Below are 23,780 nucleotides of genomic sequence, written 5' to 3'. Positions count from 1 at the left end.
GAGACAAACTTATTACCCTGAACAAAACGAGCAAGATTAAAACTGGATTAAAGGACACATAGGACTTCGGGGGAACGAGAGAGCTGACTATCTTGCCAGGATTGCTGCCAGCTATGAATCTACAATAGACTACAAATCATCACCTATAAATTATGCCAAACAAGTATTAACTGAATACTATACAACAATTTGGAATTGCATATATACCAGCTTCGAAGATTCCTTCCATACAACATTATTAATTCCTAATATACCACACAGACTGTACTCATCTATCTGGCCCAACTTCATAACCACCCAGTTTATTACAAATCGTGGTCGCTTTAAATCCTATCTCCATAAAATGAACATAATGGATTCACCACCCTGGAGCTGCCCGGAAAAATATCCACAGACTGTTCGACACCTGTTGACTGAATGCACCACAAACTCAAGAGAACGACCAGCTGTGCTACGATCAACTCCCCTGCCTACGATTGTGAAGTACCACTGGAACACTGTCGAAGTAAGAGAATTTCTCAGGAGAATCTTCCATTCATTTCAATAATTTACCCATATGTTGTTATCATAACTGTAAATATCCCGTGATATACCTGTAGGTGAAACACGGGTTATAAATATATTAGCTGATGGACTGCATGTCCATATGTGGCTGAGGCGAGATCAGTCTTAAGGAAAATAATGGATAGGAAGAGCATTGTATTATGGTATTAGAAGTATAATATGTTTCATTTCATCATCAACTTCGGCTCGTTGAGTTAGATGCGACTCGTATCTGATCGTGAGGTCTCGAATATAACCTGCTTTCCGGTAATGGTGATCATATCAGTTCCCCTTGTGCTGCCGTTTTTGCAAGGCCATGAACCTCCTCGTGTACATGAAAGTCTTTGACTCGGAAGGATTGCACAATAGATGACCTGATGGTGTTTCTAAGAGTTTCACCACAAAGAGACAGATACTCAAGACGTTAGCTAATGTTTCAGACTCACTGCAACTTCTGCGGTGGGTATCATAATGCGATCTTCCTGGTAAGGCTCTTACAAGCGCCAAGTTGCATGTCATTTTCAGAGCATTCCTCCAATAATACTACTGATAATAATAATTGTATCACCACAAATTAATACAAATACAATTAATTGTATTTATGTATGTAAGTGAGTATGTTTGACCACACCTCGTCTTAAACCACTGGTCCATTGTCAACAAAACTTCGGACAGTTATTAGTTAATAACTAGTTAGTTATCCCTATCGTCCCCCTCCTCGGTGCTGGAGGGGGAAGGGGATAGAACCAAAAACTTAATTTAAAAAATGATTGCAGGACCACCATACAATATTACAAAAGGTTAAATTTATGGAACATTTGAGTGGAAATTTGTTGATAACCAAAAACTTAATTTAAAAAATGATTGCAGGACCACCATACAATATTACAAAAGGTTAAATTTATGGAACATTTGAGTGGAAATTTGTTGATCTTCCTGAGTTTTATCTCCCGTATGCAGTTATCAGACTGTGCTTCATAAATAAGCTTCTGATAAGTTCACCTGCATACACCCCAGCGTCAGTGGGTAGGGTCTGACACATCCCACTCTGAAGAGTCTAGTGTCAGACCTAAGACGAAACGCTGGTTAATAGAGCAAACGCCGGAAAAGCCATCCATCTAATTTTTGATCTGATTTTTGATATGCTCTATTGGTGGAAAAGAATCTAAATCCCTCCATGGGAACTTAGAATTTCCATTTGGAATTGCTAGGCGGGCATTAATTCCATTGTGGAGTTTTATCTCCCGTATGCAGTTATCAGACTGTGCTTCATAAATAAGCTTCTGATAAGTTCACCTGCATACACCCCAGCGTCAGTGGGTAGGGTCTGACACATCCCACTCTGAAGAGTCTAGTGTCAGACCTAAGACGAAACGCTGGTTAATAGAGCAAACGCCGGAAAAGCCATCCATCTAATTTTTGATCTGATTTTTGATATTGGTGGAAAAGAATCTAAATCCCTCCATGGGAACTTAGAATTTCCAACATTTTCCCTACCACGAATTGCGGGATGGGTGAAGGGTGATAATCTTGAAACATTATAGAATATTTCAGGCACGCCACTAACCTTTAAATACGTACTTTTGTAAGTCTAACTTCTCCTGCCTCTACCACTTGCCATGTCTAACTTAGCGTTCATTCGTCCTAGAGAAGGAATGTGAAAGACATTTGTAGGGTGGAAGTTCTAAACGGGCTAAGTGCCAAAATCTGGAAAAATGGGATTTGTGTATCTAAATCGTTGCTTACGTTATTATACAAGGCTAGGAAACACATGGCCTCGCTGGTCGTGAAACTGGTTCCCGCTCAGGCTCGTGAAACGCATCGTTTTCCCGCTAGGTGCGCTCTTCTTAGTAAAAAAAAAAAAAGAAAAAAAATGCGCGGGCGAAGTTCTCATTCAAACATTCATGAGCATGCCAAGACGTATATTATTACTTTATGAGCTTTCTTATGTTAGTGTGGGTGATCATAATTTAGTGATAGAAATTAATAATCATATTTACATAATGCGAACATCGGATAATTCTTAAAAAAACATGGTCTACTCTAGCGTTCTTTACTGTACATCAAAGACCTCAAAAGGATGTGGTATTTCATTTCACAGATTTCCGAAAGACGAGAAACTTGAAACTAAATGGTGTTTGGAAAGTTCTCGTCAAGAAAATAGACTGGGATCTCTGTGGAAACCCAGTGTGCATTCCACTGTTTGCAGTACATTTTAAAGACTCAGCTTAGTGTAAACATAGCACTATAAATCGTACTTTCGAATGTCATTCAATTAAGTTTTCCTGGACACAAACAAACACAATCACACACAGGAATGCCACATAAGAGGAAGGCTACAGAAGTGAGAAATGAAGCTAAAATCTAAAAGAAAATTGAACTTCAAGTAGAACCAACCACAGCCAGCGAAAAGAAGGACCCTCCACCTGCAATCATCTGTGAACCATTATATAAAACCACAGGCACAGAGCGTTCTATTAATTTTAAACTATACCGCACTAAAGCAGGTTTGAAACTGAAAAGAATAGTTAGAAAATGTAGGAAACAAACAGGACTTACAATGAAGCAGACAAATAGTATTACCACATCAACTCAAAAATTGAAAAAAATCAACATGGACTTGAGAGTCAACTAAAAAGTACAGAACTAGCTGAACAAGGTGATTTGAAAGCATATTTATTGATTGACAGATTCAAGCTTTCTGTAAACAGAAGTGTAAATTCAGAGAGAATACTATAAAGGTCTGCATACTACTGCCCAACAGATTCCCCACAGGCTACAGGTTCCTAAGATCTCTTAATATTTTGCACCTATCATACAAAAATCTTTAAACACTTACGTTGGCCATTCAGGAGGAGAGATAGGATTTACTTATTTGGTACGAGCTCGTCTGATTGTAGAAACAAAATCTTTACAGCACGATAATGAAAAGGTTGCTTCTCTCATCGTAGATGAGATTGCAATAAAATCAAAGCTGGTCAATGACAGGAATTTGTATAAGCTCTTGGAATAACTGATGCACTGTAGAGAGAGATGCTGTCAGTATTGAAGACAAGCTCTGTAATAAATTGCTCTGCATTCTGTTCAAAGGTCTTTCCACATATTACAGAATTCGTGTATCATATTATGATACGCACAGAAAACCTTTGGACAGAAAAGTGTTAAGTCTAAGTTAGGCTAGGCAGTGATGTGAGATTCAAGTGGTGACTCTGAACTGTAGACCCACTACAAAGACTATTTTTTTAAGTATTGTGTATAAATTGACTATATATTCTCACAAACACTTCAAAACACTTCAAAAATACGTGTTGACTGAGCATACATACTGCGACGACTCAAAATACTGATGTAAACAACTTTACAAGAAGACAAACATAATATCATATTGACGGAATATTTGCACTTCAACAAAAATGGATCATAAGCAACATTCAGAATACGTGGATTCTCCACAAGTATCATAATAAGCTATACATTAGCGAATTTTCACAAGCACGTGTCACAAGATCCATGCTGAACATAAGAAGACATTCAAAACTTTTGTTTTAGAAAGGCAATCCTAGCGGGAGAACTGAAAACTAAATTCGGTGACCCACGGCCGACTGGGTCCCTCGCTGCGCTCCTCTAGCTAGCTAGAGAGACGTATCAAGTCGGCCGTGGGTGACCTGACTTCTCATAGCTCATTTCCCAGCCTTGTATAATAACCAATGATCTATCCGAGAGTCGACGACAGTGTAATGGGTCTTTCACTATTCCAGATTCGCCTGGAAAACACCACCCGGTATGTAAGAAAAACTTTATGGAAACTTTTGGTCTCACTCCAAAAGGGTAGAAACCGTGGTGAAGGAAAAGAAAGCAGGTGAAAAATGTGTACAGATAGGAGAGAGTGCAAACCTCATTCCACATTCCTACCATCTGATAGAGAAGAAGTCAAACACATCATGTCTTTTCCAAAGGATTCTAGTCATTACAACAGACACACAGGATCTAAGTTCTCATTAATCTGCACAGACTCTGGGGAGCATTTATGGAAAAACATACAAACTTTACCGCGAGGTTTTCCGCCATGATTTCTCGGATCTGTCATTTAGAAGAACCACACATAGATGCATGCAGAACCTGTGAATATCTCAATATATGCAGCAATGGTAAAGATAAACATGAAGCAGCTTCAGAAAAGCGGAACTGGAGATACACCATGGCAAGGCAGAAAGTGGCTTCCAAAATATGAAAAATTGCTGCCACTCGATCAGACAGTGTACCATAGCCAGTTTCCTCATTCCAATTTGTATTATTGTAGACAACTGGGATGTTATCATTTTTGAATTCATGTATGTGACACTGACGATGGGGTGATGTGCATCTGCTATGAGGGTGAATCAAATGTCTCCTTCAGCCTCTTAATAATGCCATCCCTTACAAAAAATAACCTGTGTATATGGAGCGACAACTGTGCCGGACAGTTAAAAAACCGTATGATGCTGTTCTTGTATATGCATTTAGTTGCTACAGGGCAATTTAAGAGGTATGATAACAAGTTTCTGACAGTTCGCCACATTTTCTCAGCTCTTATCGAGAAGCGATGGAAGGTCTCAAAATGTCAAGTTCCTGAAGGTGATATATCTGTCATCTGCAGTACTAGGCCTGCAAAACTATACAAATGGGAGGAGAGTTATTTAATTTTGACGAAGTATCTTCACGTGTTATCAACACTAAAAGACTGAATATTTCAGATGTGGTGCGGATGCGAGTAGAATCCCCGTGTTGTAAAATAGTCAGTGTATTGGAAGACTGGTCAGTGTGTAACGTTCCTTGAAAGGGCCGTAGTATCAATGATATATATATACTGTCTGGTTGGAAATGCTCTCTCATTAATTTGAACTCACTCCCGCTAAACAGAAAGACTTACTTTCAATGCTTAACTCCATTTATGAAAAGAATCTTTTATGCCTATTTTTGTGGTTAGGGGCGTTTAGTTCTTAAAGGAGTAACTGCCAGTTTTCTGTGTTATAAACTGAGTATTATTGTTTAAATGCCTTATAGTATGTGATTATTGAGATAACCTACGAATATTCCTTTGTTAATGTCAGTGTCTATCCAAATGGTTTTTTGATTTGTCATGTTAATAGTATAGGAGTTATAATACTGTATAAGCTTTGTATTCAGATCCGTGTGCTGACAGAACGTCAGACATAGCTCTCTAAGAAGAGAAATCAATGTGGCACGTAGCATTTTCTGTTTTTCACGATATTATATTTTTATCAATACTTTCACTGAGATAAGCTTCTGCTATTGTATTCATAACCTCAATGTGTATCCGAACGTTTTTTGTGAAAGGTATTCTGCCATTAAGATCACAGCTATGCCGTTTTTCTTGATTATCTCAAAACGACCTTTTTGGCATTTAGCCCATTTAGAATTTCCACCCTACATTTTTGTTTGTTGTGGAAAGTAAGCGGCAATTTTTATTTTTAAAAGTCACGGTAGTGTTACACAGGAAAAATAACCATGTCAATACGAGAAAATGAAATAGGTCTGGTACTGGTCCAGGGCATACGATTTTATGTCCAATAAATAATTTTCTCTTCCTTCCGCAGTGTTCAGGATTTTAATTAATGTTTTCCCTTTATTCCTCACGCTTTGTTTTCAGCCTCCCGTTATAGGTCTAATACGTCCAGCATCAACATCTTCCAAAACTTGTTTTTACGTCCACCAAAATGGCCTCATTCTACCACTGATATGACGAACACTGGTTACCGTGTCGGTTTCTCGAGACAAAGCTGTCGACGCTAAATTGCTTACACCAATCCGAGGTAGACGCCATTCCACAAATATATAGTCCGTGAAGAAGTTATCACTCCGAGCAACACCGCATGTATACATTACTAGCTCTAGTACAGATTTATTTATTCTGATCTTGACTAATACTTTGCGAACTCTTCTCCAGTTTTAGAGTTATTTTTATGTGTTTTATTTTAAGTTTTAGTTTGAAATTGTTTGGTTTCACGTCAAACTTTGTCCACTCAAATAACTAATAAAATAAGTGATGACTTAAAGTATTTACACGTCACGCTACAGACAGATGCACACTATTCCAACTGTCATTGAGACTGTCAGCAATCAGACTAGCGACCGTGAAAAATGACGATTCAATACTAATCTCAGCCATTTTGGACATTTTTCACCTCTTCTCAGCTGCCATGTCGATTGGGGCTGAACTCTGATTTAAACAGCATTCGAAGTGTCACTGTTCATCTCAGCGACTCTGAAAGCAATGGATTCAACATTAATACCGATCATTTTCGATTACTTCTACATGTCAACCCCCTGCCCTAGGGGTGTCAGAGGTGTCTTACCACCAGAGTATTCTTCCAGGTAGCAAATCATATGTATAGCAAGTTTGGGTGAGAGCTATGCTGGAACATACACCCATATATCAATACATAATCTCAGTCAACTTATACATTTTCTCTTTCGCCCCTTCTCACCCTCCATGTCGATCGCAGCTGAACTTTGACTTAAACGGCATTTATTCACATCAGAGACCCCGAAAACTGTATATTGGACACTAATATTGGTCATTTTCAGTTATTTTTACATGTCACATCGTCCCACCCCCGCTCAAAATCTCTCCACCACGTCGTACCCACCCACTTTTTTTCTTTTCAGATAGATCATATGTGAAACAATAATCACTGCCACCACCACCTTCATTTTTCTAAAAGTCGAACCCCTTTCATAATTTTCCCTCTGATTAGTGTTAAGAGATGGCGGTTGCCCAGTTGTACATCCTCTTAAAACAATAATCACCACCACCACCACCACCTTGGAATTGCTCATCTGCAATATGTTCCAATATGTTAGAATGCAGGCTTTCATCACAGTCCGCCATGAAGACCAAGTAGTAGTATAATAATAATAATAATAATAATAATAATAATAATAATAATAATAATAATAATAATAATAATAATAATAATAATAATAGAAGTCACAATATTAACTAAATAATCTAACTTAGTGACAGGATAAATATAATGGGATCACAAATAAGAATAAATTACAGTAAAGTTAAATATTATTTTATTTTCCAGTGTGCCTTATCCAAATCTGAATCTAGGCCACAGACCACGGATGAGACATCCTGATACGGAGTTTTTTTGCGGTACTGTGGGCAGTTACTTTCAGCTTCTCCTCTAGCCAACCTCACGTGACTCGCGACCCAAGTACTGACCACGCCTTATGTTGCCTAACTTCAGAGATGTGTCGAGATCCGTTACTTCAACGTGGCTACGCCAAGGGCGCACAAACAGTAGTAACGCTCAAGTGCCTCCATTCATTGATTCATACAATCATTGAGTATATATTTACCATAAACCTTTACAGAATCTATGGAAGGCCAGGGGAAAAGGACAGACCTTCTACACGTAGTGCCCTCTGACCTAACCTAACCTAATTGAACTCAATTTACTAATTAAAATAATGCAAGAAGTAGAAACGAATTGCAAAATGATGTATGCTGGCTACATACAAGTCCTATGGTCCCATGGTCTGACATCACTGTTAGCCGGTTGGTCCCGTTGGTCGGAAAAATGTTCGTCCGCCGGGTAGGAGAGGTGTGGTAGACAATTTCTAATCAATAGATATGGTACCAAATGCCTGGATTCTAGTGAAGTGAGGACATATGATGCTATTGGTGGTGATTCGTCCGTCGGATGGAGAAGCTGAGCAGACCTCTTGGTGCTATTCGTCAGGAGTAGGCTATGCATCCCTTCCTGCTAACATATATCACGTCAATTCACGTCACGCTATTAGTCCTCTGATGAGGTTGACGTTAGGAAGGGCATCTGTTTGTAACATATCTCCACGAAGATAATTTCATATCTGATCCCGTAAAGAAAAGAGACAAGTGCAGACTGAAATATCGTATCCAATAAAGAGTTGAAGAGAAGAAATACTGACGAAGAAAACAACGACGAAGATACGGGAAAAGGAGGAAAACATTCATTCACGTTTCTACACACGTAAAAGCTGAGTTGCTACACATTTCTCTCACGTCCGCTGATAAGAGTTACGATTACTCTATGATTTAGGCCCTGTACTACGACAGCCAGATAAAAGTGCAGTTTAAATTGATGTGACAGGTTGCACATTTATCTGTAATTTCGGTTGAAAACGCGGACTACGACTTTCGTTTATGTGCAGTCTGGGAGAATATTCTCGAGTTCAGCTATGCTGAAATTGGAGAGACAGTTAACGCTCTCATCTGGAACTTAGCTCCTATCGAGGACGCTACTGTAAGAATCAAGATGGCTATACATCAAGATGAATCTACATCTGCATGATGCTATACGAAAAATAAGTTGTTATAATGTTATCTATGTATATATTTATAAAACATATTTTGCTTCCTGTCCAACTATCACCGAATTTTGAAAGAATTCACAAGCTAGCAAGTTATTGCTACTGACTATATAAGCTGCACGCAAGCATTTCAACAGCAAATTTACTAGGTAGTCCTAATCCTTACGGCAACATCGGTTAGTGCTGCCACGCAGTTATTTATGGGTTCGAGTCCCTATAGTCCAACATTATTTTTTACTTTCTAAATGTTAGTCGGTAGGGTACCAGAGGTGAAGAACACATTTCCTAAACGCTATAGTGCATGTCAAAAGCTTGGGTTCTATTCAAAATCTATTCGCGACGCACATATGGAGTAAAGGTATACGACGTTGTTCATGGCGATTCGTTCGTCGAATGAGTACGTTAAGGAGGTTATATTTCTTTGACTTCACAAGTACTTGCTACTAAGTATTTACACTAAAGTGAGTGCTTGCCAGTCACCATTCTATCACTGTCTTGGAAAAAGAAACTAACTACTTATTAAATTATCAATTACATGTTACACAACTGAGTCTCCGTGGCTCAGGCGGCAGCGCGCAGGCCTCTCACCGCTGGATACCGTAGTTCAAATCCCAGTCACTCCATGCGAGGTTTGTGCTGGACAAAGCGGAAGCAGTACAGGATTTTCTCCGGGTACTCCGGTTTTCCCTGTCATAATTCATTCCAGCAACACTTTCCATTACAATTTCATTTCATCTATCAGTCATTTATCATTACCCGGAGGAGTGCGACAGGCTTCAGCAGCCGACACATTTCAGATACTCGCCGCTAGATGGGGCTTCACTCATTCCACTCCCGACCCGGTCGAATGACTGGAAAAATGCTGTGGATTTTTCATTTCATGTTATATAAATGTATACTCTTCTAGTGGTTAAGTGTAAGAGAGGCCCTTGAGCCCTAACTTCTCCACCAATAAAGGCATTATCTATCTACCTATCTATATAATAATACGTTGCATTAAATAGTAAAAATAAATTATCTTACGTCGTATCGCTGCCTACGATATATACAAAGCCGGGAAATGTGCGCTAGTTCCGAACCACTGCCTGCTCGATCTGCATCCGATGGCTGCTTATACTGCCTGCTCATTACAACATTTGAACATGGCATTAATTGAAACCACGGCCGACTGGATTCCTCGCTGCGCTCCTTAGCTAATCACGCTAATCAGGTATTTTTACCCAGGAATTTTATTTCATGGAATAATCCTTTAGGCGGTGTCGTATTTGCCATATGACAGCAACACAACACATTTTTATCCAAGATAATCTGAACTTTAACATTTAAATATTGACAAGTAAGAATCACTTTGTCCGCCTCTGTGGTGTAGTGGTTAGTGTGATTAGCTGCCACCCCCGGAGGCCCGGGTTAGATTCCCGGTTCTGCCACGAAATTTGAAAAGTGGTACGAGGGCTGGAACGGGGTCCACTCAGCCTCGGGAGGTCAACTGGGTAGAGGGGGGTTCGATTCCCTCCTCAGCCATCCTGGAAGTGGTTTTCCGTGGTTTCCCACTTCTCCTCCAGGTAAATGCCGGGATGGTACCTAACTTAAGGCCATGGCCGCTTCCTTCCCTCTCCCTTGTCTATCCCTTTCAATATTTCCATCCCCCACCAAGGCCCCTGTTCAGCATAGCAGGCGGGGCCGCCTGGGCGAGGCACTGGTCATCCTCCTCAGTTGTATCCACCGACCCAGAGTCTAAAGCTCCAGGACACTGTCCCAAAGCGGTAGAGGTAGGATCCCTCGCTGAGTCCGAGGGAAAAGCCAAACCTGGAGGGTAAACAGATTAAGAAAGAAAGGAAGGAAGAAAGAAAGAAAGAAAGAAAGAAAGAAAGAAAGAAAGAAAGAAAGAAAGAAAGAAAGAATCACTACTGCTATGACGGTAAGGCCAACGTATGAAGTGTTGTTACCTGAGCAATGGGGCCGATGACCTAGATGTTAGGCCCCTTTAGACAACAAGCATCATCATCATCGAGCAGAGAACAGTTTACAATTTATTTACTCAAACTTTTCTCTCACTGAATTTGTATTTAAATTCTTCTTCTTCTTCTTTTTCGCTAATTGTTTTACGTCGTACCGACACAGATAGATCTTATAACGCCGGTGGAATAGGAAAGGGCTAGCAGTGGGAAGGAATCGGCTGTGGCCTTAATTTAGGTACAGCCTGATGTGAAAATGGGAAACCACGGAAAACCATCTCCAGGGCTGTCGACGGTGGGGTTCGAACCCACTATCTCCCGGATGCAAGCTCACGGCTCACAGCTGCACAGCTGTTCCACCCTACTGCATTTTAAGTAAAAATTATTGTCTGAATTTAGCACGGCCAACTTGCCCGGTATTTAATATTCTAGTGAAATGTATGAATGAAATGTAATCTGAAACTATATTATATTGAAATTAAAATCACTTTAAGCACTACACCACAGAGGCGGAGAGTAGCATTAATTACGAATAAAAACTTTACTTTCGCCGTAACGCGCATCCTCGTAAATAGTATCAGACAAGAAACAAAATTATACCGTGTGGTAGTTTCGTTACATAGTTAATACTGTTGTTAACATTTCTTAGTATGTGTAGATTTCAGTCCTAATTCTGTTTCTGACCTGAACTTCCATATTGTAGCTTAATATGAGTCTGATATTGGACTCTAGTAATACAATGTCAAAAGGAATAACGCTAAACAAACGGGAACACGTACACCACCGCGCTAAATTTCACTACATTTTCAGTAACCCTATTAACAACGCAATAAAAATGTTACTACATCTTCCGCATAACAATACCGTCGGTAAAATCAGTTGGTAGTACGCAAGAAAAGAATTAACTTCTAGTTTACCAAACTGCAGCCTACGTATCTGACTGTTTATCTGACAGTCATAGTGTAAGTTGCTGTTCTGTAAACGAGGAGGATGCGGTAGAGCCCTTTTAGTTCGTCCAGGCACATTTGAGGCGACCAAGGAGTTCACTTAGTGGTTGAGACGTTTTCAGAATATTCTGCAAAAGGAAACATGTGGCGTTCTTTCAAGCGAAGTCAGCTGAGCCGCGCATATTGCGGTGTAACATGGTCAGCGTAACGAAGCCCACTCAAGCATTCTGAACACACTGCCATTTCCTCGCCGATGTTAATACAAACCATATCGTAATGATCAAAATGAATTAATGCAAGTGATTCGAATAGTTTTCTTCTTCTTCTCCTTTTTTACTAATGCATTAACGTCGCACCATCACAACCAACAAATGCTCCCGTTGATGGAAGGATAGAAAAGTACTGCGATTGGAAGGTAGCAGCCCTAGCCTCACTACAGGTACAATCCCAGCATTTGACTGGTGAGAACGTAGGAAAGCTCGGCAATCCATCCTCATGGCTGACGACGTTTTTATTCGAACCCACCGCCACCCGCTCTCAGCGACCATATCCGAGAAACGTTGTCAAATTGCTTGGCGAATTTTTTTTACGTTGGAAGTGGAAGTGAATTACTAATGCAATACTTCTGATCCTCCGTGGCTCAGGCGGCAGATCGCCAGTCTCTCACCGCTTGGTTCCGTGGTTCAAATCCCGCTCACTCCATGTGAGATTTGTGCTGGACAAAGCGGAGGCGTGACAGGTTTTTCTCCGGGTACTCCGACTTTCCCTGTCGTCTTAATTCCATCATTCTCCATTACCATTTCATTTCATTGCCCCAGAGGAGTGCGACAGGCTTCGACAGCCAACACATTTCCCATTCTGGCCGCTAGAAGGGGGCTTCATTCATTCCATTCTTGACCCGATCAAATGACTGGAAACATGCTGTGGATTTTCAATACATATATATTTCTAAATAAGGATACAGCATGGGCAGACCAAGACAGAAGTTCACCATATATAAAACCCAAATATCTTGCATTTGGCTACAGCGTATCGAAAGTCAAATTAACAAAGTGATCTAAAATAACCAATATTAGTTTTAAAATCTTTCCGCAACAGCCGCAGGTTGCCCAAGAACAAAGAGCAGGTTACCTGAAGAGCAATAGATACATGTGAATGGATGAAGCCTACATGAAGGTAAACAAGAAACGATGAGGCACAGGATGTAGATAGCTACAATAAAGCCCGTCACACATGTACATGAAGCCTATAAGTATGGTTCTTGAAGACCTTGATGGCATTTTTCAGGGGAGTAATAGCGATGTTATAGATGAAATCTCAACACACTTGGAAGGCATTGCTGAAATTGACAAACAGTTTAAGTGTGGTTCCTCGGGTAACTAAAATGATGGATGTGACCTCATATTTTTGCTTATAGTAGCCCATCGTTTCTTCATACATTTTTCTTTTGTTATCCCATCGACCTCTTCTGGCTGATTTTCGATATTCTTGAATCTAATTATGGGTCAGAATGGGATGGCTTAAGAACAATAACGTCATTGCGCTCGTTGTTGCAATTTTTGAGTGGTGGTGGTGGTAGTAGTGATTATTGGTTTTAAGAGGAAGTATATCTAAGCAACCAACCTGTATATAACACTAATCTGGGAGAAAAAAATGGAAGGGTCCGACACTTAAAATGAAGATATCCGCCAGAGAAAGACGAAGGCCACGGGTTCACCCGTATTTGTCATGATCACCATAATTAATGCAATTAGTATATTATGCATATGCACTGGTTATATAACGAAGCTGTAGGGTCATTCTTTTTGTTTGTTTGTTTGTTATTTAAATTAAATTAAATTAATTTACCTGCATATAATTCCTCTCCTGTACATTTACCTAACATTCCTTTAAGTAATAGTTTGTACCATATAACTAAATTAGTTTAAATAATCCAGACATTGTCTGAGTCGTACAGCAATGATACCCCTTCCCCCAGTTAATTCAGATTTAAGATTTTCACCTCAAAAATGGCAATCTTCGGCGATGTAACGGTTTGCGCTATGAGCTGTCGTCCTCAGGGACCTGGATTTGATTCCCAGTACTAACAAAAATTTAATATTGCGGTTAGAATGGTTCACATACCTCATCTCCATTGGATATGCTTGAAAAGACCTGTCTAAGGGGTGATGATTTAGATTACACAATGAATAAAAACAGATATGTCTTTTTTATTGTTGCTTTACGACGCACCAACACAGATAGGTCTTATGGCGACAATGGGATAGAAAAGAGCACGGAGTGTGAAGGAAGCGACCATCCTAAATGAAGTACAGCCTGGTGTGAAAATGGGAACTCACAGTAAACCCTGTTGAGGGCTGACCATCTCCCGTTGCAGATATGGTTTAATGAACTGTATGTAGCTGTATGTGTACAGAGCTACAGCAGTGTGTCACACACCCACTTTCTTCTAGTGGAGGGCTGTACTGTCAATGAGCCGCGGCAGCGGTGTTGCATCCATTTCTCACCTTTGACCCATCACTCTGCACTGCAGTTCCTGATCTCGTTCCACCAAAGAAAGAGAGCAGGGAGATTTCATCGTACCGGTTGTTGACTAACACCTCCAAGATTTATGCAGACTCCAGAAGCCGCAGACACGAGTATAAAAGATGAGCCGGGTGATGTAGGGGCATCAGTGTTCTCAGGTCCTTCAATCTTGAAGGACTGAAACAGGCGTCTCTGAGTATGGGGTGCAGGAAGGTAAGTGGTAGCTGTTCGCTGGGCTGAGTGTGGGGTTCGCTACCCAGTGGTATTTGAATGTGCTTAAATAACCCAGCTTAAGCCCGGGAAGACCTCCTACGGGACTAATTTTCGGCACCTGGGTAAAAGTAGTTAGGACGGCATAGGGTCAGGAACTGAATTCACAAGACTGCTGAAATAAATGAAAATATCTCGCAGTGCCGCCTGCTGGCCAAGATTATTAAGGCGTTGAAGTCTAAACGGTTCGACACCGAGGTTAGCAGTTGGTCAGAAAGTTTCACCATCAGAATTTTGGCCGGCAGGGTAGGTGAGGTTGTGACATACAATTTCTAACCACTAGATTCTGTGCCAAATTCGAGAACTCTCCGCAGTGCTCATATAGAGTGAGGCAATATGACGCTATTAATGGTGATTTGTCCGTCAAATGGAGACATTAAACTTTGAGTAGGCTCTTCCTACTGTCATATATCACATCATTCTCATTAACTCCGCTGATGAAGTTGGCGTCAGGAAAGGAAATCCGCCACGACAGATTCATCTCACCTCATACCCGACCCCGTAGAGAAACGGGACAAGGGTTGGACAAACAAACAAACAAACAAACAAACAAGCCTCTGTGGCTGAGGCGACAGTACATCGGTCTCTCGCCGTTAGGTGCCGTAGTTCAAATTCCGGTCACTCCACGTGAGATATGTGCTGGACAAAGCGGAAGCGGGACAGGTTTTATCCAGACATTCCGATTTTCCCTTTCGTCTTTCATTCGAACAACACTTCCCGATATCATTTCATTTCATCTGTCAGTCATTAATCATTGCCCCAGAGGAATGCGACAGGCTTCGGCAACCGGCACAATTCCTATCCTCGCCGCTAGATGGAGGCTTAATTCGTTCCATTCCTGACCGGATTTTTCATCCCACATTGCTGGGTAGGAATGGTATAACATGTCTTGCGAGGCGTCTAAGAGGAGTAACTCAAACTGGGAGCTTGGGTTATTGACCACGACACCGGGCGACTTGACTGTGCGTGGGTTCGAACCCCAGTATCGGCAGCCCTGAAGATGGTTTCCTATTTTCATACTAGGCAAATGCCGGGGCTGTGCGTTAATTAAGACTATGGTCACATTCCTCCTACTCCTAGACTTTTCTTATCCTGTGAGACCTATCTGTGTCGGTGAGACGCAAAGCAAAGGTGGTGTTGATCACTGAGTCTGGCGTTCTTTACACTGCCAGCATCATCGTTTTCATTTTAGCAATCTTTTTCTTTTATTATTGTGTATCTCGTATTATTTTTATATTAATTTTGTTTTTATGTTTTATGTTTATTTTTTAAGCCAACAAACCTAGTTCTCGTCACACTCGCACGGTGCTAGATTTCCGAAGTCGAGGGAGTTTATCATTTCCATACCCTTTTCTTTATCTGATACCCTCATTCTCTGAAGTCTTCCATTGTTTCTCCGTTCAGAATGCGCAATGAAGGTAGGACTATTTAAAACAGGCACATGAAGGAACACATAAAATTCGCCAGTAATGAAATGAAACTCTTTGACTACTTTTTCAGGCACAGTAACTTTCAACAAACGTGTTTGAAGAATAAGTTCTGGGGAACAGAGAGACTCGGTAAGAAACTGTTGAAAAATATGCTGGGAGTCTTTTTCAGAGATCAGAATTACCAAGAAATGATGAGGGTAGTAGAAAAATGAGAAGGGTGGTTGCAGCGACCAGACAAAACTTTTATCAATCAATCAATCAATCAATCAATCAATCAATCAATCAATCAATCAATCAATCAATCAATCAATCAATCAATCAATCAATCAATCAATCAATCAATCAATCAATCAATCAATCAATCAATCAATCAATCAATCAATCAATCAATCAATCAATCAATCAATCAATCAATCAATCAATCAATCAATCAATCAATCAATCAATCAATCAACACTAATGTGTATTTAGGGCTGTCATCCTGTTTGCTGTTTCCCTATCGGTTATGAATGTAATCTACTTAAATGATTTCAAAAAAGCTTACTGAATATTTCCATTGGTAAATTATTCCAGTCCTCAGCTTCTCTTTCCATAAATGAACATTTGACCCAATTTTTGCTCTTCAATTCCAACTTTTTCTTACAAAAGCTTCTTTTTTTCTTTTTTGCTAGTTGCTTTACGTCGCACCGACACAGATAGGTCTTATGGCGACGATGGGACAGGGAAGGGCTAGGAGTGGGAAGGAAGCGGCTGTGGCCTTAATTAAGGTACAACCCCAGCATTTGCCTGGTTTGAAAATGGGAAATCCACGGAAAACCATTTTCAGGGCTGCCGACAGTGGGGTTCGAACCTACTATCTCCCGAATACTGGATACTGGCCGCACTTAAGCGACTGCAGCTTTCGAGCTCGGTACAAAAGCTTCTATCAAGCTTATTAGTCTACTAACGTCTCTCCACTGAAAGCTTAAACAAGCCGCTTAATCCTGCGGCTCCTCTCCTTTATCTCAGGTCTACCCAGTCCAAATTTTCCTACCTTTCGATAACACTGCTCTTTTGTCAGAAATCACACCGAACAAATTACGCTCCTTTCCTCCAGATCTTTTTCCATTCTCGACTCAAGTAATTCTTGCGAGGAACCCATACACTGGAAACATACTGTAATTGGGGTCTTACCAGAGTCATATTTACCCTCTCGTTTACAGCGTTAGAAGATTACTATGATGAGATGATGATGAATAAAATGCAGCGGATGGGACAATATTATGTCCGCCTCTCTGGTGTAGTGATTAATGTGATTAATTGCCACCCCTGTAGGCCCGCGTTCGATTCTCGGCTCTGCCTCCTAATTTGAAAAGTGGTTCGGGTACACTCATCCTCGGGAGGTCAACTGAGTAGAGGGGGGTTCAGTTCCTCCCTCAGGCATCCTCGAAGACGTTTTCCGTGGTTTCCCACTTCTCATCCAGGCAAATGCCGTGATGGTACCTAACTTAAAACCACGACCGTTTCGTTGCCTCTTCCTTGCCTATCCCTTCCAGTCTTCCCATCACCCACAAGGCCCCTGTTCAGTGTACCAGGTGACGCCTTCTGGGTGAGGTACTGTCCCTCTTTCCCAGTCTCACGCTGCAAGATGCTGTCCTTGATGTGGTAGAGGTGGGATCCCTCGCTGAATCCAAGGGAAAAACCAACTCTGGAGGGTAAACGGATTAAGAAAGGGACAAAGACAAGAAACGAAAATTATTATTATTATTATTATTATTATTATTATTATTATTATTATTAATTAGTTGAAAGGACATGCATAACGTTTTTCTTGTTCGTTTTGTTATTTACTACGTTTGGTTTTTAAACTTTTACTATAAGAGAGAATATGCTTTTGTTTGAAGTCCTAATAGGGAAATCTTCACTAACTTTGTACTTTTGATACAGAAAATTCGCTGTATTCGCTTTAATAAATGTATATGTAGAACTAGTAGGTTTTCAATATGCACTGCGTCATTATATGAAGCTAAGATTGGAATTTAGGAGGTCTAACTGGGGCAAATATACTTTTATAATAAGAGAAATGCAAGGGTATGGTAACTCATATAATAGTTTTCACAACTTACCTCTGATCCCCAGATTTTGTGTCTACTGGCGGCCACCGCGCTGATGGTAACGAATAAGGTCAGCGGCGAAGGGGCTGCAGGGTACGGTCGAGGTCCTGCCGGAGGAGGTGGTGGACTTGGAGGAGGAGGTGGATTCTTCGGCGGAGGTGGCGGCGGCGGTGGTGGTGGAGGTGGTGGAGCAGGTTTCAATGGCCCGGTAAGCATTAACGTTGTTATTGTGTTTCGTCTTGCTAGAGACACGTTTACTCTGCAGAGTTCACTGAGGCTGTGCTGAGCAGGCTTAAGTCTCAATACAAAACAAGAATGACCTTTTCTGAACTACACTCCCGCTGGGCCTTCACAACAAAATTATTATTGATTTAAGCCCACTAAGAGTTACTTATGACTAGTTCTTCTTTGGAAGTTCACTTTCCTTTCCAACATATCTTGAGCCCCACCAATACTTTTTGTTTTCTCTCCTGTGAGAGTGGTTGTCGTGACTTAGTGCTGTTTGGTGGCGAGCAAGGTACGTAGAATACAAGGTAGGGATCACGAGAGAGGTGCGCAGTGGCAAAGCAGAGCTGTGACGTCACGCAGGACCCTCGCGTTGAATCTGCTCTGAGTGAGGTAGAGGTAGTTTGAGTAAGAATCGCTGTGCACGCAGAAGCTAGGTGCTAATAGTACACGATAGTAACATATCTATGGTGTATAAGAAACCGTGTGTGTTTATTTTATGAGATAAAACGTAAAAAGCAGTAATAGTGTACACTTTTCAGTATGCTTTGTCATGTCATTGCAGGCTGCACAAATCATAGCAGGCACGCGAAGGAACGAAACATACACTTTCATGTATTCCCTAAAACCACTGACGTAAATAAATGGTGACAGAAGTAATCAAGACATTATCGAAAGTTATCTTTCTCAGCTTCGAGGGTTCGGAAGGCTTTATGACGATCCTCTTCCGACAGCTGTGACGCGAAAGGTGAAATCGTTGCTTTTATCCTCAATGCTTCCCAGGCGATAAGAAATTCCAACTGTTCTCCGGAAGATTATGAAATATTACGCCCAAATATGTACTGATGAACTCGATCAAAACTCGGATATCGTGTGCCAGTCTAAGGCCAGCGTTGAGCCCACAACATCCTATTTTATATCGGAGGATGAGCAAGGGTTCGTTAAAGCCCTTGAAGATCTAGTAAAACAGCTCGAGGGGAGTCGTGAAACCAAGGAGCTGCTTGAAGACTTCACTGGCTATATAGCTTTTAGGATAAAGAAGAACCACCTCGATATAGAAAGTAATTACGGAGAGAAAACAGGTCAAACTACAAGGGGTGGAAATTAAATTTCAAAAATGGTCTTCTTTTTTTTTTTTTTTTGCAAGTTGCTTTACGTCGCACCGACACAGATAGGTCTTACGGCGACGATGGGACAGGAAAGGGCTAGGAGTGGGAAGGAAGCGCCCGTGGCCTTAATTAAGTTACAGCCCCAGCATTTGCTTGGTGTGAAAATGGGAAACCACGGAAAACCATCTTCAGGGCTGCCGACAGTGGGGTTCGAAGCCAATCTCCCGAATACCGGATACTGGCCGCACTCAAGCGACTACAGCTATCGAGCTCGGTAGTTTCAATTTTACCACGGGAAGGAACTGAAAGAGGGTTCTAACATCATCACAAACCTTACGGATATCCTGAAAAAGAAATTCTCCGAAATTTATGAGCTTGCAAGTTGCTTCGTGAGAAGCCGTTCTTTTATTCGAATGGACGCTTTAAAAAAAGTAAGACATTGAAGAGACCGGGTTTCTGTCAATACAACACCGATAAAGAAAGAAGAAAAGCAAATAAATTCCACTGATGCTATGGATAAGTGTGTTTGATATTCTTTTTTTTTAATATCAGCATTATTCTTTGTGTATAACATACCCGTTATGTTTTTATGAAAGGCAATTTATTATGTTGTATATGAAAGCAGTGCTAAGAATGTTAATATACAGACTCATTAATATGGCCTATGTAATATTAACGTGGAATTTGTCATTTCTTGGCACTTGCAGGAAATCATTTACTGTACTGTTTGTATTGTGGACAGTTTCCGAACATTTGCTGTTTGTGTTGTTGACAGTGTATATAGTTTCCCAATACTGCTTGTAACAACGGACGTATTTCTTTCAGTCATCAAGCTTTATGTTCGAGTCTGTTATTGTTGTCATAGGTGTTGAGAACATGAACATATGGAATGGCCATTCCACTGCTATCACAGTCTTAGCATTCTTACATCCTTTTATACTGATCGAAATACTTCAGAAACGCTGCTGGATTCACACTGTATTTCCTATTATTACTCTACTGTAATAGTGAAGTGGAATGCATTGTCTTAGGTGATGTTAAAATATCAATGAAGTTATCTCTAACTTGTGGCTAAAACAGAATAGCTTACAGCTGTGTATTAGTCTACCTCATATAGAGGACAAGGCGCTGAGGGTTCACGTGACGTCATCGACGGCCAAGCGTGGTGGGGAGACCTGCGCGTGATACCTACCTCTTACTCTAACTACCTTGGGTGGCGAGGACAAAGAATTAACCATATCCCATTATTTGGAGCGGTCTAGAACATAAAGTTCAGAAATCCCAGCGGAATACAGGTCAATTTTGGACTTATTTGAACCAACGTCTTCCAGTCTTATTGATTTTATTCGGGAGATCTTCTTGGTAAGTCTATTGTTGTCCATTCGTGGAAGATGCCTGTAGAATTTCAGTCGCAAAACTAATATACTGAGCGTGTAGTTCCTATCAACGATATTCTGTAAGAAAGAAGTCAGCATTGGGACGAAACTACCTTACATCGGTCTTACTCTGCTGCAGGGATAGGGAAGCACAGGGAGGACAATGGCAGGAGGTTAGGAATAATCTCGACTGTTGAAGCTATACGTATGGACTGACTTCAGTGGTGGCGTCCTGTGAGGGTAATGGAGGGGGATGGGTTTGCCTGGAGAACAATGGACTCGATCATGTAGGTAAGAGAGGTAGAGGTACACCAAGGTCACGATTATAAGACTCAGTTTTAGCATTTTTTATGATAAAGGTATGGAACTAAACGAGGCCACGGAGATGATTGTGAAAGCGTTTAGTGAATTCACAGAGGCATTCAGACTGAACGCTGAAAGGCATAAGAGTCTACATAGACACATTTTAAGTGTCGATGCACGTGTTTAGTTCTTAAGCATGTGGTTTCAGTGAACTTTGTGCTGTGTGACTAGTTTAAGTTAATTATCCGTAATACTTTCATTTGTAGGTCCGGGCAGCAGCAACCTTAATCGTAGTTAACAATGTCTTACTGTATATTGTATTCATAGCAGATTTCCTTCCGTACTACCAACAAACGGGTTAACTTCTATGGACCGTCTTTTGATGATGGTTTTATTTACTTACGTTGTCAATATCTCGAAAATATCCATGATATCAGCAATTAATTTAGATTTTCAGGAAAATTTTAAGCCAAAAATATCTATTGGTCATCCTTTGTAAAAAATTCTGAACCGTTTTCCTTTCGTACTTACATTATTTCGCTGTTGAGCCCTAACTTCGAACACTCCCCTCCAGTTCAGTGGCCTCGGGAAGGTTTTCTAATGATTTCCGGTCCCAGTTTTTAAATGTACAAGCCTGATAAGTCATGTCTGTTCCTATTTGTGACCCGTTGCGCTGAAAGGCACCTAAAGTCTGCAATGGAAATTTTACAACAAAGCTGATCAAAGTGTCTGGGGTGTAAAATTAGTATTTCTATGCTTTGACTTGTTAGCTACCTATGGTCTTCTTAACAAACTAAGTAACGCGGCAGTTCGAGTCTTAGTCACTCGATGCCATGAAAACTTTTGTAAAATTGATAAGAAAATTAGTGAAATCTGTAATTGCGTTCTTCTCAAAATATAGTTTCCGTAATAACGAAAGTCAATAATTAATATCCTCTGAATTATTGTACGTAAGAGCATGAGATCATTTTGCAAATATGCTCAGTATCATATGCTAATTTTAGAACCACAAAAATAAAATATCCGGGCAACGGGTCGTATTATCTAGAATATCCTTTGTACATCGAGAGACTTCGGCTTACGACTTGTAAGGACACGTTGCCATCTTTAAAAAAACATACAGGCCACAGCGAGAAGTTTCACTGGTTCAAATTACAAGACCAAACTCTCGCACAGTTCCACAAAAATGAAATTCGAACATTTCCAGTGTGCTTCACAGCGAAACATCCCACAACCAACGCCAAACGCAAAGAGCAAGTTTCCACTTCACAAGCCGCGTGATCCACAGATCAAGTCTCGCCTCCGTAGTGCTTTTGTATGTTCTGATTTCATAGACTCCGCTGTATACCTTACTTCTCTTGTCTACAACCTTGTACCATACTATGAAGGACAGAAAGCAAATATTTCGACGAAGATGTGTGAAAGAGATTTTGTGATTTTTTATTTTTGCTAGTGACTTTACGTCGCACCGACACAGATAGGTCTTACGGCGACGATGGGACAGGAAAGGGCTAGGAGTGGGAAGGAAGCTGCCGTAGCCTTAATTGAGGTATAGCCCCAGCATTTGCGTGGTGTGAAAATGGAAAACCACGGAAAACCATTTTCAGGGCTGCCGAAGGTGGGGTTCGAACCTACCATCTCCCGAATACTGGATACTGGCCGCACTTAAGCGACTGAAGCTATTGTGAATTCTTTGCTCACAAAACCATTGCCTAAACATACAAATAAAATAAAAAATAAAAAGCTCAAATGCTGAGTATTCCATAATGATACTACATCGTAATCGTCAATTACTACTACTGTACTGCCCTTGAGGTGGGATCCCTCGGACTCTGCGAGGGAATGACAGGTTTTGTTGTTGAAAGAACATCATCAGATTTAATCAACCTAACGTGCAAACACACTAGAGAGGCGAGATTCGGTCCGTGAACTTGCGAAACATTCTCAAAGTTCTCAAAATTCATTTCCCAGAAATTGAGTGGCAGATACACTTTGCAGTTTGATTCGGTGGATGTTCTCGGCATAACACATTAAAGGTGGATTAAATCGTTGAGGACAGCTTAGCAAGATCTCCTTGATAGCATATATGAATAATGTAATTTATTTTTATGCTTTCAGCCACAGCCCTACAGTTTCCAGTACGCCGTCCGAGATGCCTACAGCGGCGCCGACTTCAGTCAGTCCGAAAGTGGTAATGGTGCCGGGAACGTGGACGGGCAATATCAGGTTCTGCTTCCTGACGGCAGAAACCAGGTGGTGAAATACACGGCGAGTGACGCCACCGGTTACATAGCTGATGTCCAGTACTCCGGACAGGCCTACTACGGCGGCGGAGCTGGAGGTGGAGGTGGAACTGGAGGAGGAGGCGGATTCGGAGGTGGTGCAGGTGGAGGATTCGGGGGTGGTGCTGGAGGGGGAGGATTCGGTGGTGGAGCTGGAGGAGCAGGAGGTGCATCATATCTTCCTCCCGTCGGTAAATAAGAGCCTACCAGTGCATATATCCGGCAAATGAGTGATCTTATGATAACTAAGGCGTGTAGACGGACAAAACGTTAACGAAATCAATTCTTTCAAGACATATATTCTTCACGAATAGGAGGAAAGGTAATGGATATACCAGATTCGATCACCTTAAAATT

General features: G+C 41.0%; 1 protein-coding gene across 1 annotated transcript; it reads left to right on the top strand.

Annotated features, from left to right (window-relative positions):
- The first annotated feature begins 352 nt into the window (after window positions 1-352).
- On the top strand, window positions 353-23,707 carry LOC136877669 (uncharacterized). Its single transcript, XM_068228697.1, has 4 exons — window positions 353-505; window positions 8,688-8,840; window positions 18,154-18,336; window positions 23,260-23,707. The coding sequence occupies exons 1-4, from the start codon at window positions 353-355 to the stop codon at window positions 23,620-23,622; spliced, it is 852 nt and encodes a 283-aa protein (XP_068084798.1). The 3' UTR covers window positions 23,623-23,707.
- The last annotated feature ends 73 nt before the right edge of the window (window positions 23,708-23,780 follow it).

Source organism: Anabrus simplex, chromosome 7 (assembly GCF_040414725.1).
Source record: "Anabrus simplex isolate iqAnaSimp1 chromosome 7, ASM4041472v1, whole genome shotgun sequence".
Classification (NCBI taxonomy): domain Eukaryota; kingdom Metazoa; phylum Arthropoda; class Insecta; order Orthoptera; family Tettigoniidae; genus Anabrus; species Anabrus simplex.
Note: the sequence above shows the minus strand (reverse complement) of the source record. Positions and strands in the feature narration are given on the sequence as shown.